Here is a 15,692-nt window from a genome sequence, read left to right on the forward strand (position 1 = left end):
TTATTAAAGCCTCCATGACAGGTAGTTAGAGGACTAGTGTTTCATACCAAGTAAGACAGATCAGCAATACAGACGTTATAATACAAACTGTAAGTGGTTCTCTTTTTCTTTTTTAAAGAATTATAAGAAGCATGGGCTCTTTTTAATTTAATTTTGCATTTACAATATAATTAAAAGAATAGTTTGTAAAATTTAATTTACAGATATAAATCTAACATTTGTAATTAATTTATTTTGATATAAAACTTTAGAGAAAAGCACAAATAACTTAATATTGAAAATACAAAAGCTCAATAAAATATCTCCCCTTGTATTTATGTTTATTTATATCCTAGTATTTTTCTCATAAAACTTATATAGAAATCGTTTCCTTTGTGACAAAATGGAAAGTAGAATTCTGTAATACATTCAGAGTCAAAATGGATTTGCTCCTGCTTTTATTTTTTAACAGTATCATTTCATCATTTTCTTCCTATGAACAATTTATCTGTAGAAATTAAAATGAATTGTATTACTATTATTGAAACTTGAATTTTGACAAAAAGTGTTTTTTTATCTTTTGTAAATATATATATGTTCATTTCTAAATGTATAGTAAAGATAACTATAAAGCCAGTTAACTATATGTAACATAAGTAAGTAATCATTAATCTTGGATAAGCTAAACTTTTTGTATTTCCTGGTGAGACAGTATGTCTTTTTACTTTGCAGTATAATCTTTACATACTTCATATAGGGGGTCATCTAGCTCACAGAGACCTTATAGGACTACATACAGACAGTGTATATATTCAATAAGCGTTACTAATGAATATCAACCTTATTCTATGGGATACGTTTCGTTTTTAACTTTTCAAACATGGCATATAAGGATGTACCGTTCATTTTAGTTTCTAAGCATACTTCTATAATTTTAGCTTATTTAGGAAATTACCTTGAATAAAAAATTATTGTATTTATTGTATTTGTAATTTATATATTTACTTTGAGAAAGCTTGAATTATTGCTATTCTTTAACATATATAAAAGCCAAATCATACAATGTTTTCCCTTAATGTTTATAGTGAGCTCTAGAACCTTGATGACATAGCGTTCCCTTTTATTTTATATTGCAGGTTGGCATACAAGGAAGCGGTATTGCTTGATGTATAAGAACACGGGCTCTGCAGTCAGAATATTTGGGTTCAAATCCAGGTTCTACTGTTTCCTATATTTGTGACCGTAGACAAGTTAATTAGTCTCTGGGCCTCAGTTTACTAAAGATTAAGATGATGTGGAGTACTTACCTATTATAAAGTTGTTTTGACCATTAAGTTTTAAAATAAGAGGGATTACAGCAATGCCTGGCAAATAGGAAGCAATAGGGATTAGTGTTTGACATTTTGGCTCAAGAGTCATTGTGCCTGCCTTCAAATCAAGACTCTATCACTGAATAATAATATTAGGGTCTTGAAAATTCTGCTTAACTCTTGCTGAGCGTCGATTCCCATTATCTGTAAAATTGGATTATTGTGAAGAATCAGCTGGATAATGCTTGTAACTCCTAAGTGTAATGCTTAAAACAAGCAAAGAGAAAAAAAGAGAACGAGAGAGAGGTGAAACCGAGAAACAGACTCTTAACTATGGAGAACAGACTGATGCTTACCAGGGAGGTGGGGGGGGGCGGTGAAATCAGTGATGGGCATCAAGGACAACGTTGCTGTGATGAGCACTGGGTGTTGGATGGAGATTTTGAAACACTGTATTGTACACCTGAAACTAATATTACAGTGTATGTTAACTAACTAGAATTTAAATGTTTTTTAAAAAGCCCTTAGCAAATAATAAGCATTCTTAAATATTTCGTGTTGCTAATATCGTTATTATTTGGTCTTGCTTTTATTGTTTTCACATGTGAATTTTACGAATTTGGATTATGGGAAAATAATGCATTAGTGTATTCTGAGTTATCGTTAACTCAAATTCGATTCGGCAAATTAAATTCTTCAAATGTATGATATTAACCTAAACTAATTATCTGTTTGCTGTTAGATTTTGAAGCTCCTCCTTAAAAGGTAATATGCAGTTTGCACTAGCGTTTACTTGGCTTGCAGTGTCTAATCTAGAACTTGGGGGAAGAGAAGGTTTATGTATAGATAATTTAATCATAATCCTAGGAATACCTGTGCAGACTGGCTTTGTAAGCAGGTTCATAATATATATGTGTGTGTGTGTGTATAAATATATATACACACATATATATATATAAGATTTTAGGCATAACTTCTTTTTTAAAAGATTTTTATTTGAGAGAGAGAGAGCAAGCAAGAGAGAGCATGAACAGTGGGGAGGGACAGAAGGAGAGGGAGGAACCTCCCTGCTGAGCAGAGAGCCCGATGTGGGGCTCCATCCCAGGACCCTGAAATCATGACCTGAGCTGAAAGCAGAGGCTTTAACCCACTGAGCCACCCAGGCGTCCCCAGAACTCCTCCTATTCTGAATCAAGAAACAAACTGAGGGTTCCTGGAGGGGTGAGGGGTGAAGGGATGGGATAACTGGGTATTATATCCAGCTGATGAATCACTGAACTCTACCTCTGAAATGCATAATACATTATATGTTAATTAGTTGAATTTAAATAAATAAAAAAAAAGAACTCCTCCTGCATTGCCACCAATCACTCCCTACTATATTGCAGTTTCCTAAATGTTTTAAGCAATATAGCTCTGCAAACACAAAATCTTTAGGACGGTTTTCAGGTTTCTTTGACATTTTGGATCTTGCTTTTATGTCCTGCCTCAGGTCCTCTGGTATATTCCAGATCTTCCCTGAACACACATTTATTCGTTTATTCATTTACAGATATTTATGTAACATCAACTATGCGGCATTATGCAGGGTGCTTTGAGAACATGGAGGCCAGTAAGACCCATTAGCGCTTACAGAATGCCATGCACACCGCTTTTGTGTCTTTTACCGTCTCTTTCATCTGTCCCTTCACTGCTTGATAGAGTCTTACTAATCTTTCATGCTCTACTCGAGTGTTACCTCCTTTCTGCAGCATTTGGAACTTCATCAGGTAGTGTTTCTTTGTGTTCCAGTAATACTTTCTATTCCTGCCTCTATCATAGCACTTACTGTATTATCCTTGTTTATAGTTGACTCCCACCACACCACACCCCCCAGTTGAATTCTCAAGTGGGAAGGAGGGAGATGAAAAGAGAAGGACAGAAATAAGGCCTGAGACATGAGATAGGAAGGGGCAAGAAGAGGAGAGAAGGAAGACAGGAGGAGCCGTAGGAGTAGTGGTTTAAAGCACAGACCCTGTAGCCAGACACGGTTTTGAATGTTGACTCTTCCACTTACAAACTGGGCACATAATTTAATATCTCCATATCACAATTTATAATTAGGATAATAGTCTAATTGTGAATATTTAAGAAGTTAATATATGTAAACTGCTTAAAACAGTCACTGGTATGTAACATATGGTATATGTATTTGGTGCTATTTTTATTAGTAATAGTTAGCTTTCTTAAGTGAGGTGAGCTATGTTTTCTCTCATTTAGTCTTCTAAGAGATGGGAGATTTTCAGGTTACATATTATCTATCCCTGTGTGTTCACTTAAATGCATCAGATTTTCAAGTGTGCTTTACAAGAGGGCTAAAGGGGGAGCTCCTATACGTATGTGACTACAGTGTAGCATTGAATATAAGTTGATTGAGCATTTTGCCTTTTTATACCAGGTCCTGTCCTGCTTCTTACTTCTCTAGCTATGAGAATTGCTGAAGATAATTCTTCTGTTTTCATTTTTGCTTCATCCTTCAGGCTTGATCCATAGCACTGTTTTTGGTAATATAGCTTGGATTTTTAAGTTAAAATACTGTTCTCTTTTCTGACTGTTCTCCAGCCTGAAAAATGAGACAGGGGTAAAGTCTGGGCATTACATTTTGTTTCTAGTAGCGTGATCTTTTCATCAACCTGATATTTAGACTGGATTTATACCGTTCAGTCTCTCCCCTTTTCCCTTTACAATGTCACTCTACTCTGTCCTGTACCACAATATTGTTGATCCAGCCTTGAATAGACTATGTAATGTCCTAGAACGCCTACACCTGGGATAGCTGGCTTTCACAAATAATGAAAAGCTAGTAGATAAAAACAGTTATCATTGGGCTGGTTGGTGAGTTCATTTTAAACCAGTGAGTTGTAGATGCTAATTGCTATGGCTCTTCTATTCAAGGAAGAATCTTGGAGGAGATGACATTTTAGCTGCTACTTGAGCAGTGGGAGAAGAAAGAGTAGATTGCAGGTTGTAGAGGATATTTGAGGCTTAGGATTCATTCTCACCTAATACCTGAGTATTAAATATAAGGTATTAGGCATAAAAAATTTAGTTCCTATTTAACTCCAAATGACAGATATAGTGACAAAGCAAATGTTGAAAGACAGATTGTTGAGAATTAGAGAAGTTATAGATTTTTTTGTTGTTGTTCTCACTTTGCAAAGTCTCCATGGATGATTTCATGTATTCTTTTGAGATCAGAGTCTCTTGAAATCAGATTCTCTTGAAAATCTGGTTTATTGTAACAAAGTTCTATTGAGTTTCTGGAATATACAGTGATTTCCTCTCTTTGGACCTTTTTGCACTTGCCGTTGCTTCTGCCTGGGATAGTGTTAATTCTTGATAATTCTTAGATTATAATCATGGAGGCCATAATTTTTCAGAAAAGCCTACTGGATCCTTCAACACTGGCTTAAGTGTTTCTGTGGCTCCTAGTCCCTGTTCTTCCCTACTCACAGCCTGTACCACGCTGTGTTCTAGTGTTTCACCAGCCTGTTCATCGAAGGCAGGACCCATGTATGTGATAATGCCTGGTGTGTGGCTGCTGGTCCAAAATATTTGTTGATTAAATGAATGAGTGGGATATGGTAGAAAGCAGACTCGGTTATTCCAGGCGATGGGAAGAAAATAAGCAACAAAGACAAGGTGTATGGTAATGCATATAGCTGATTCGGAGGCAGTGAGTGGAACCATTTGATTAGAGTATAATACTGGAAAGAGAGGCTGGAGCTTTGGATGCCAAGTTAAGAAGTCCAGAGTTTATTAAATAAAATGGGCCATTGAAGCTTTTTAGAGATAAGAATAATAATATATGTTCTTAAAATTTGGTTAAATAAGATACCTGTGTGTGGGAAATAATTTTTTCTAATTCTTGTACTAAAATTTTTTAATACTCTTAAGTGGGCTAGGTTTATAATTGTCTATTTTATAAACTCCTGTATTATAAGATTGCTCCAACAGAAATCATACAGAAAATTTTAGGTTTGAGTAAGTACTTTTGAGTGAATTGAACAGCTCATTAAACTGTGCCGTTTGTTTTTCTTATAAACCTATGTAAACTATGACAATTAAAAAGTATAATTCAACTGAGGCAGTAATCTAACATATGTGTGGGGGTTTCCTTCTTCTTATCTGTAGCTTAAAGAAGAATAAATGCTTACAGCTGTGACTTTTTTTTCTCTAGTATCTCCAGAGGCAGTTGGATTTTTGTCAGCTGTTGGGGTGTTTATTATCTTGATGCTGCTCCTTTTTCTCTATATTAATAAGAAGTTCTGTTTTGAAAATGTTGGCGGGTTTCCAGATCTTGGTTCAGGATACAGTACAAGGAAGAACTCACAGGATAAAATTTGTAAGTATCATCACTGCTTTTCTTGTTTGTTCTTTTTATCTATACCATTCTGTTATTTTTTTTAAACATATATTGTAAGGTTGGTTTTGACATACTATAAAGTAACATTCGAGCCACTTTTCTGTGAGAGTAAAAAAAAAATCTATTGAGTAAATTATGTTCAATTATCTTTCTGTTATTCATGAATTGCTAATATACCACATAAAGATGAATTGCATGCTATCAGAAAACCACGTTTTTATTTTTCACACATAAAGTATGCTTTTGAGCCTGTAGTATGAGTAGATATGCTTTAAGAAGGAAGTATCTTTCTGCTCTTTACAGCTTTAATCTTACTGTCCAAGTGACTCTCTGGAGAGCTTTCCCCCATATTCCCCTAGAAGGCTTTGAAAAGTATTCACCCTTTTTCTTTACCTCCTATTGAATTCTCAGCTGATGGATAATTTTATTATTTGGAGAAAGTGGTTTAGAGAAAGTAGAGAAAGTGTACAGATAAAGTCTGGTTGTAAAAATTAGTGTTCCTTTCCCTCTGCTGGTACCATAGGCATTATATCACTTTTTGTCACTTAAAACTACAAGAGACTAAAAGACACGAGGGCTGTAATCTTGTTCTTTCTTCCATGAAAATTATTCCGTGGAGTTAATTCTTTCATATTATGATAAAATTTCTTTATTAGCTCTTTCCAAAGATTGGCTTATATAATTTATATAAATATATTATATATTATATATATAAATGATAGCAGAAGCAAGCTGAGAATTATAAAGGCGAGGTGTTACTTTAGAACAGTATTTCAGAGCATTAGCAGAAAAACCTTGCTCTTCTTGTTTATGTTGAAGAGATGTTTTTCTCTTATTTCTGGTAATTAAAAAGTGATAGCATCATTTATAAAAATCTATGGGTTATTGAATTACATCTGTAACTTCTGCATCAGGGAAGAGTAGTACTTTTGTGATTTTGTTTGAAGTTTAGCATTTCTCATACTTTACTCTTGCTTCTTGATCATTTGTGTAGAGTTGAACTGGTTATAGGTATCTCTTTGGGCAGCCTCCAGGAATCCCCTGGTTCACCTTATCTGGTTTTTCTCTGGTCTAATAACCCCTTTACACTCTTAAAAATTATTGAAGACTCCAAAGAACCTTTATTTATGTGAGTTATATCTATTGTTAAAGTACCATATTAGAAGTTAAAACTGAGAACATTTAAAAATATTCTTAACAATTACTGGTCTTAAAAAAACTTGTTGTGATGAGCACTGGGTGTTACATTAAGTGATGGATCACTAAAATTTGACTCCTGAGACCAGTAGTACCCTATATGTTAACTAACTAGAATGTAAATAAGAACTTGGAACAAAAAAAAATCCATAGAAACCCGAATAAGCCTATTACATACATGTTAAAAATAAGTAACAGTTTTTTAACTTAAAAAACTTTGTATTTTTTACTCCCCCCCCACCACCAAAAATGGTGAGAAGAGTGCCATTGTTTTATATTTTCTACAAACCCCTTTAATGACTGACAAAGAAGAACCAGCTGTTATTCTCATGTCTGCTTCTGCATTCAATCTGTCATATAGCCTCTGGAAAACTCCAGTGTTCATTTATGAGCAAATGAAAGTAAAAAAGTTAAACATCCCCTCACTGTTACTATAAAAATAGTTTTGACCTTGAAGATCCTTTGGAAAGGTTTTGGGAACCTTCGTACTTTCTCTGAGCCTTTTATTTTTCCCCACTTATGAAATAAGAAGAATAATATTTACCTCCTAGAGTTACTGTGAGAACAGGTATGATACAACTTGTAAATCACAATGCCTTGCACTGTGCCACTCGGCAGATGTTGACCCCCTGCTCTTTTTTTCTATCCTGACCTCTGCATAGATTGCTCATTTTCTCTTTAATAGTTGTCTTAATTTGAAATGATATTGGTAGTTTGTTAGTAATATAGGGTAGTTCCCCTACATAGACTATTAATAAATAAACCAAAGTCCATAATAAAAATCCTTTTTATACTTCTTCTTGCAGGTATAGAATAAAAAACCAATAGTATTTGAGGGGAAAATATTGTTTTGCGGCTGGTATGATAGCTATGGAGAGGGAAAAAATGTCATTACATGTAAGCCAAGTGGTTTGATTTTTTTTTTTTTTTGGAAGAGTTTTTGCCTCAACGTATTTCTTTCAATGCATAATGCATTTACAGAAAGATTAAAAACCACAATGCAAAATAATAATATCAAGCTCATGAGTAACAACATTTAAGTACATTTTAAATTCAAATTCCTAAGCGGTTGATATTTTGAGAAGAGAAAATTCCATTATTGCATCTGTTAGGAATAAGGAATTAGAAAATGGCATTTTTCAAAACTTTCCAGCAGAATCTGCCTTCAGTGTCTTCTCTGGTGGACACAATCAGTAATGCTGTAGAAGATTTAACCACTGCTGTTGGGGAAGTCAGCTATGCTTTAACTGACTCGGTTGCTGAACAGGTAACAAGTATGATCAATGGCTTTCGCTCAGAAGAAGAAAGCTCTGCAGCAGCAGAAGCAGAAGTAGCAGAGACCCCTCAACAAGCAAGTACCAGGTCACCAGAACTCCCCAAAGACACTAACTGTCAGAAAACAGAGTCCAGTTTAGAGCACAGAGCGAATCGAATCAGTTGCTACAATACTTCAGTTTCACAAAAGCAAGATCACAGAATGAATGAAGAAAGAGGATTCAAACATATTAATAACAAGCGACAGACTCTATCAAAATATCAAGAAAGCAATAATGCTGGTGGTGATTCTTTGTTAAAAGGTCCCCTGAGTGATGGTGGGACATCAGTTGTCAAACAGAATGCAAGGGCTGGATCTGCTTGTCAAGAACTTGAACATCCTGACAGATGTAAAAAAATTGGATTAGGAATGCCCAATAAGGGTAAGAGTGACTTAAAAGAGGTAAGATATCAAGAAATGAAAGAAGATCATTTAAAGAAAGCTGAAAAACATATTAAAAGTAAAGGATCTAAAGGGAGTGAGTGGTCAGGAAAGGAGTATTCTCCAGAAGATATTTTGGCAAGCAACAGACATAGGATACAGAAACCCATTAGGAAAGAAGGCACACATCCAGCACCATCAGCTGATTCTGAAGAGAAGTTACACGGAAAAACCAAAGAACAGGAAAGTCCAGCAATGTGCTACAAATTTAAAGGAGACATAAAAACAAAGAAAAATGAAGCCATTTCTGCCCACAAAGGAACAGCAAAGAGTAAAGATGAAAAGTATTCTAAGATAATACCAGGAAAAGGTGAGGTCTCCTAGTGTGGGTTTGAGTGATAAACTTTTCTCTTAATTTTTTAAATTAAGAAAACATCCGAATTTCTAAACTTTCCTATACAAACCTATCTAATTTAAGGATTTTCTTGAATCCTCTTACCGGGAGACACTTTTAAGGTCATTTATTTTTTTTCTGACCATCATTTTGAAAGCAATCATGTTCTTTGTACACTAAGTTAAGTATTGGCCCTGGTCCCTGCATTATTTGGCCAGTTTTTCAGTGGCTCTAATTTTTCTTAATGATTGTTTATTCACCAACCAGAAACCCCATAATTTTAAGTAGTGCACATTCTCTAGTTGGAGTGTATTTAGTGTGCTGTAGTTGAATTTTAAAATTTTCTATTTTTGTGACTAACCCCTGAGACCTTTATACTGTGTTTCCCTTGGAATCTATCCCAACAAGAATCTGTATCAAGTGTTTTTTATTTTTCCTTTAAAGCAATAGAATTTTATTTTATTCATTTATTTTTAAAGATTTTATTCATTCACTTGAGAGAGAGAGAAAGCGTGAGCAGGGGGAGGAGCAGAGGGAGAAGGACAAGCAGACTCTGTACTGAGCTCAGAGCCCGATGAGGGGCTCCTTCCTCTGACTCAGACCATGATCTGAATGGAAATCACCAGTCAGACAGACGCTCAACTGACTGAGCCACCCAGGCGCCCCTAGAGTTTATTTTATTGAATAGAATGCTTCAGGATAGGTATCTATTTATTTAGCCACATATTAAGAATTTTACATCAGTTCTGTATCTATAATGAGTATATGTGAACAATCTATTATTTTTCATGAGTTCTTTATATAGAATTAAGATTCCAGCTAATCATTTACAGTTTTTAACAGCAGGATTTGTGACAATTTTCAAAACATTGAGCCGGCAGTTAGTTGGTTTGGCTGCAGAATGGCTTTTACTGCTGGTGATTACTTCTGGAAATTCTTTTGGCCTTTTGATCAGATCAGCAACAAATGGAAATGACTAAAGTATACTAGCTTTTACTTAAAAATATGTATATCTGACATTTTTCTATACATTTAGATTCTCATAAAAAAAACAAAAATCTGAGTGACAGTAGAAATGAGGAAGACTTTGAGTTCTGCTGTGTGAATACATATATAATGAGGATCTTCTATTATCAATTATAGGAATGATTTTTAGATGATATCATAGAGGCTGATCCAGGGTGGATCGCCTAATTAAAAACGAAAGCCAGTTTTTGGAAATATGTCCCTTTTGGAGTCTTTTCAGTTATTAAGTTCAGTAGTTTTGGGTGGCCTTAGTTTAGTTTAGTTTCGTTAGCCTTATTAATTGAAGTAGCAAAAATAAAATAAAGTAGAATACATAGGTTATTCAGAAAATAACAGAATAGGCAGTAGTCATAAGTGCTACATACATAGCAGTATACAGTTAATTTTGTTTTGATTTGTTTTCATTCAGAAGCATGCTCATCCCTAAAAAACCCAAGTATTTCAGGCATTATAGATTATAGTCCAGACTAAATGTAAACATATTATGTTCTAGAAATCATTTGAAAATCATTTGACCTGTGGATTACTTCTTCATAGAGCTGAGCTGTAATGCTAATTAGTTAGTAGTAATATAGGTATTATTAGTACCTGTGTTCTTGGTTCGTTCACAGAGCCTGTAGGGTATAGAAAGAGAAGGAAGAGTTCCCTTCCACAGTTCTGAATGCAGGACTGCCATAGGTAATATTTTGTAATAGGTGAAGTGGGATGGCAGAATTTCTAGTGAGCCCCCTCAGAGCTCTCCTGCTGCCAGAGACCACCACCATGGTAGCCCACGAAGTGCTAAGCTCTCACCAGGGGGTCAGAGGGCCCCGGTTCTAGTCCAGATCTGCCGTCACCCCAGCGCCAACTAACGGCACTCTCTGCCATGATGGGAAAGTTCCAGGTATTCCTTGTGGTAACCACTAGCCACACGCACATACTAAGCACTTGAAATGGAGCCAGCAGCACTGGGGAAACTGGGTTTTAAATTATTTTGTTTTAAATCAGATAGCTGCGTGTGGCTGGTGGCTACATACTGGGTTGTGCAGAATAGGACACTGGTTGTAGTTTTACCTCCTCGTGGCTTTTTCTCACTGAATTAAAAAGGAGGACCTACACTAGTGACGTCCAAGTTCCCTTCGTTCTGACTCTAAACATACCATTTCTCTCCCATATTTTTAAATTACTTAGTCTGCGTCTCCCCACCTGAATTTCAGACCTTGATTCCTTTCTTGCAGATGATTTCAAGTGTTTATAAAGAAAAAAAAAATCTCAACAGAACTAATAAATTCTACCTGCTGTGGTCTCTTTATCTTTCCAGAGTTGTTTTATTATTCTGAGAAGGCTCATATTAGGCTAAATGAACTTCAACATAGTGAAGTTTCAAAATTTTTACTTTAAAAAAATGTTAACAACTAGTTACTATTATACTAGTTAACTATTATTTTAATTATACAAGTTTTATATGTCCTGAAAAATTTATTTGAAATTTAGTTATACTTACGTAAAATTTTCTTAGTAATTCTCCCTTTCACAGAAAATAAGTGTGTATCCTATTATTTTAAGAATTATACAAGTTTTATATGTCCTGAAAAATTTATTTGAAATTTAGTTATACTTACATAAAATTTTCTTAGTAATTCTCCCTTTCACAGAAAATAAGTGTGTATCCTTCCCCATATTTTTGTATGTGCCTACGGGCATCCGCCACAAGTGTGTGTGTGTGTATTGCATGTGGGGGGGGGGTGTTTAAATGAGAACATAGTATGCCTTCTGTGTCACAACCTTCTCTTTTCCCATAAAGTAATATTGTAGCTGCTGTACTCTGTGAGCACCTGTGAGTTCACCTTCTCATCTGTAGTGACTGCATACTCTGTCGTTGCCTGGATACATCACAGCGTTCTTAACTGAGGCCCAGCAATGGACGTTTAGATTATATTTTATTTTTGTTTTCTGCTATCTAGCACAGTGCAGTGAATTGTCTGAAATACGTATCCTTGCTCACCTGTTTTTAATTATTTTCTTAGGCCGAATTCTTGGAAGGAGTTGGTAAATTCCTAGAAATGAATCACAGACTGTGCAGATTTAGAGTTTGATGTGTACTGCCAGATTGCTCTCTAGAAGAAGTGTACCAGTGATAGTTCTACCAGTAGTATATGTCTGCCCATTTCTCTGTTCTCCTAGAACTAAGCATTATCATTTTGAAAATTTGGACCCAGATGATAACTAAAATGTCTCTAGTCACATTCTAGTTTGAATCAGGTCCATATGCATTGGCGATACTTCTAAGTCTCTTTGTGTGCTACTGATCCTTTGAAAATAATTGTGTGAGATAACAAGTTCTGTTATCTCTATCTGTAACTTGGCTGGAAAATCCCTGTGATGAACATTTTTTATAATTAGAATATATAAATTGATCTTTTTCTATTAAAAATATGAAAATCTAAAGCTTTTGGGCTTCTTAAATGAAAAAATTGTTTATTTAAAGTTGAAAATTTGCATTGGGTATGTATCTGTATATTCATGTGTATATGGATATATGTGACATATATCTCTCTGTGTGTATATGTGTGTATGTATCAAATTTGTCATACTTTATTATATTAAAATTTTGATTTGCTCTCCTGTCATTCCAAATAGATAATTCCTACATGGACAAAGATGAGCACGGTTCTTCCTCTGAGAGCGAAGACGAGGCACTGGGTAAATATCACGAGGCCTTGTCCAGAACACACAATTCCAGGCTACCATTGGCAGATTCGAGACAAAAGAACTATGCTTGGGAAACAAGACAAAAGTACAGTCCTCTGTCTGCAGAATATGACGGCTACAGTAGTGAAGCATCAATAGACGAAGGTAACACAGATGACTTATTTTATTTTTTTAGATCGCACACTATAGTATTAGATTATTTGTACCCCAAATTCTAGCCATCTGTGGCTGTGTGATAAACAAGAGATAAACAGAGTCACATTTCTATGAATATAATTTAGCAAAATTCAGATCTTTGGACTGAAGCCAAAACCCCAAACCCCTAAAAGTAAAACACCAAAAAATTTACATACCATAGTAATTCTGTTTCTCTTTACACAATGTAAGAGTGAGGTAGAAGATGGTAGTCTGATGTTCTCTCACTTTGGAATCAGTCTCCAAACACCTGGCATAGGAACTGGCAGAGTCTAGGTCTCTTATAGTGTTAAACTTGACTCTGGTGTGTCAGTGTATGCTTTTTCATTCATTGTGGCCCCTAAACAGAAGCCATATACTTTATGTGGCACACAGCAGGAGAAATGGTGATCTGTTCTGTGGAGGAAGAAAGTGTCCAGGATGGATTGAGAGCTCATACTGTATTACACTTTGCTTTAAGGGTGACTCTAGGAATTTTTAAGGATAACTTTGTCTCTAATTGATCTTTGCTTCATGTACTGACATTGACTTAAAACTTAGCCTATATACAAGATACATGTCCACTCTAACATGTTTTTACATCTTTCCATAAGGGAAATTAATTGCTATTAATTAAGGCATATTTATTTCCATGTTTTCTGTAGGATGCTCACATGCTTGATAGAATGTATCCTATAATAATTACTCCTAGTAATTATCATCTTTATACTCAGGTATGAAGAAGGAAACAGTATATCTTAGACAGCAATTTTTTATTACATCGAACACAAACTGTCCTTCATTTTATAGCCATGGTTTGTGTTTAAGGGTCTTATAACTATTGATTATGTAAAGTCTTACCCCAGCTCATAGAGTTGTCAAAGGAGCTAAGTCATCTTTTTGTTTTTTTAATTTGGCTTAAGGCTAGCTAATGACTGAGTTATGTACCTCCTTTTTATTTCTACTAGGACACAATTTATAATAAGAACTTAATCAAATACTGAGTAATTACTATATAGGAAACTTATTATGAGGTGGTGGGGAAGAAATAAAAAATATTAGACTCTACACACAAAAATACCTTTCTAATACTAGAGAAAAAAAACACGTGTTTACAAAGATAACCGAGTGATGTGAAGCAGTAAAGCCAGTCTCCAGCCCATGTCCACCCCTTCCACCGGCATGTTAATAGTAGAGCTGCAAGAGAATGGGCTTTGAACCTGATCCTTGTTTACATTCTGGCTCTGGAACTTAAATACTGACCTAACATATTAGCTACAAGCCTTGGGCAGGATAGTTAATGGTTTTCCGATTTGTTTCATTGTCTCTAAAATGTGGATCATACCTTCCTGATAGGGTTGTCATGAACATTACATGGTATATGTGGTAGTTTTTAGCAAAGTTCTGGCCCCTGTGGGCGAGTGACCAGTAAATGGTCATTGCGGCTGAGGGTGTGGACACAGTGGTGGTGATGAGCGTGAGCGGCCGTGAACGAGGCCCGCACTTGTCATCTGGGGCCCTGGGTACTTTCCTTTTTGCAGCTTCAGTGTAGGGTTTTTATTTTTTCCTCCTCACTGCTTCTTCCCCCTCACTCCCTACACTTCTGTGCTGTCTTGATGGCTTCCCCATGGTTCTGTTATCATAGCAAGGCTCTAGTCTGGGAGAAGAGCAGAGAGGAGAGAAGCATAACCTCACTAGTTGTTTTTTTTTTTTTTTCTTGCTCTAAGCTCTAGAACTGGGGCCGATGTCCTGGAGTCACCTTTTCTTTTCATTTTACCTATATATTTGGGACCCATCTCTACTTTCCTACCATTTCTACTCTCTATTAATTGATAAAGCACCCAGGCTAGAATGACTTTAGGCATTCTGAAATTAGATTTATTTCATAAACATTTGTCGAAAGCTTTCCTGTGCCATATTAGATACTGTGGATGTAAAGATGGATAAAACAAGCTTGTTTCAAAGAATCCACAGGCTAGAGGAGTAAGACCGTAGACAATATGTGTGATACAATATGGTAAGAGGTCTATTAGTTTCATGAACAAAGTGCTGTAGACATTCAGAGAAGGAGATGACTTTGTTGTTTGGGAGGTGGGGAGATGGGGAAGTGTAATGTAGTCTTCACAGAGTAGGTGAACTGGACTTGAGTAAGAACTGTTTCAACAGCCATGGAATAGAGATTGCATGAAAGCAAATGAGAGTGTATTTTAGTGTCTTTAGCTTAGGATCTGTGTTTGGAGAATAGGAAGGTGATAGGTTTGAACACCACGTTCAGGAGTTTATTATCTTATAGGAAATACAGAGTCCTGTAAGATTTTTAAACTGGATGACATGGAACTTTTAGAAATGTATTTAAGAATATTTAACTATTGTAACGGCAAATGAATTGAGGTACTAGAGGTAAAAAGGACCAGTTAGATAAACAATGATGAGATCTTCATTGGAAGTGAGTTTGGAGACACAGATTTCATAGACTTTAAGATGGTCTCTATATCTTGAATGATTGAATATGTGCAGTGAGTAAAGAATCAGGATTTTTAATTAGTTCAGAGTATTAGGGAAGTAAGTTTGTGTGGGAGGAGGTAATTCAGTCTCCATCATGCTGAATCAGAAATGTCTGGAACATCCAGATGGAGATGAATTTCCTTATTATTAAAATGCTGTCATTGAGCTTTAGGATGGAGAGATGACCACGTGATAATGTAGGAAAACAGTAGAATAGGAGAATAGTTTTGTATCATATGTTATTGCTTATTGAAAAGTCAAAGCTGCTTTGAGCTCAAAATAGATTCAGTGAAATGGGGTAAGAAAAGAGAATTT

The 15,692-nt window shown here is 35.5% G+C and overlaps 1 protein-coding gene across 6 annotated transcripts in view; it reads left to right on the top strand.

Annotated features, from left to right (window-relative positions):
- SYT14 (synaptotagmin 14) overlaps nt 1-15,692 on the top strand; it is a 204,563-nt gene that overhangs the window by 61,972 nt on the left and 126,899 nt on the right. For 5 of the 6 annotated variants that reach the window (XM_082701861.1, XM_082701859.1, XM_082701860.1 and 2 more), the window contains 2 exons: nt 5,509-5,673; nt 12,627-12,842. In XM_082701861.1, coding sequence (XP_082557987.1) covers nt 5,562-5,673; nt 12,627-12,842 — 328 coding nt within the window. In that variant the 5' untranslated portion in view covers nt 5,509-5,561. Of the gene's footprint in view, nt 1-5,508; nt 5,674-8,583; nt 8,958-12,626; nt 12,843-15,692 lie in introns of those variants that run through there. The other variant, XM_082701858.1, reaches the window with a different exon arrangement.

The sequence above is a fragment of the Mustela nivalis genome, assembly GCF_964662115.1.
Source record: "Mustela nivalis genome assembly, chromosome: 16".
Taxonomy (NCBI): domain Eukaryota; kingdom Metazoa; phylum Chordata; class Mammalia; order Carnivora; family Mustelidae; genus Mustela; species Mustela nivalis.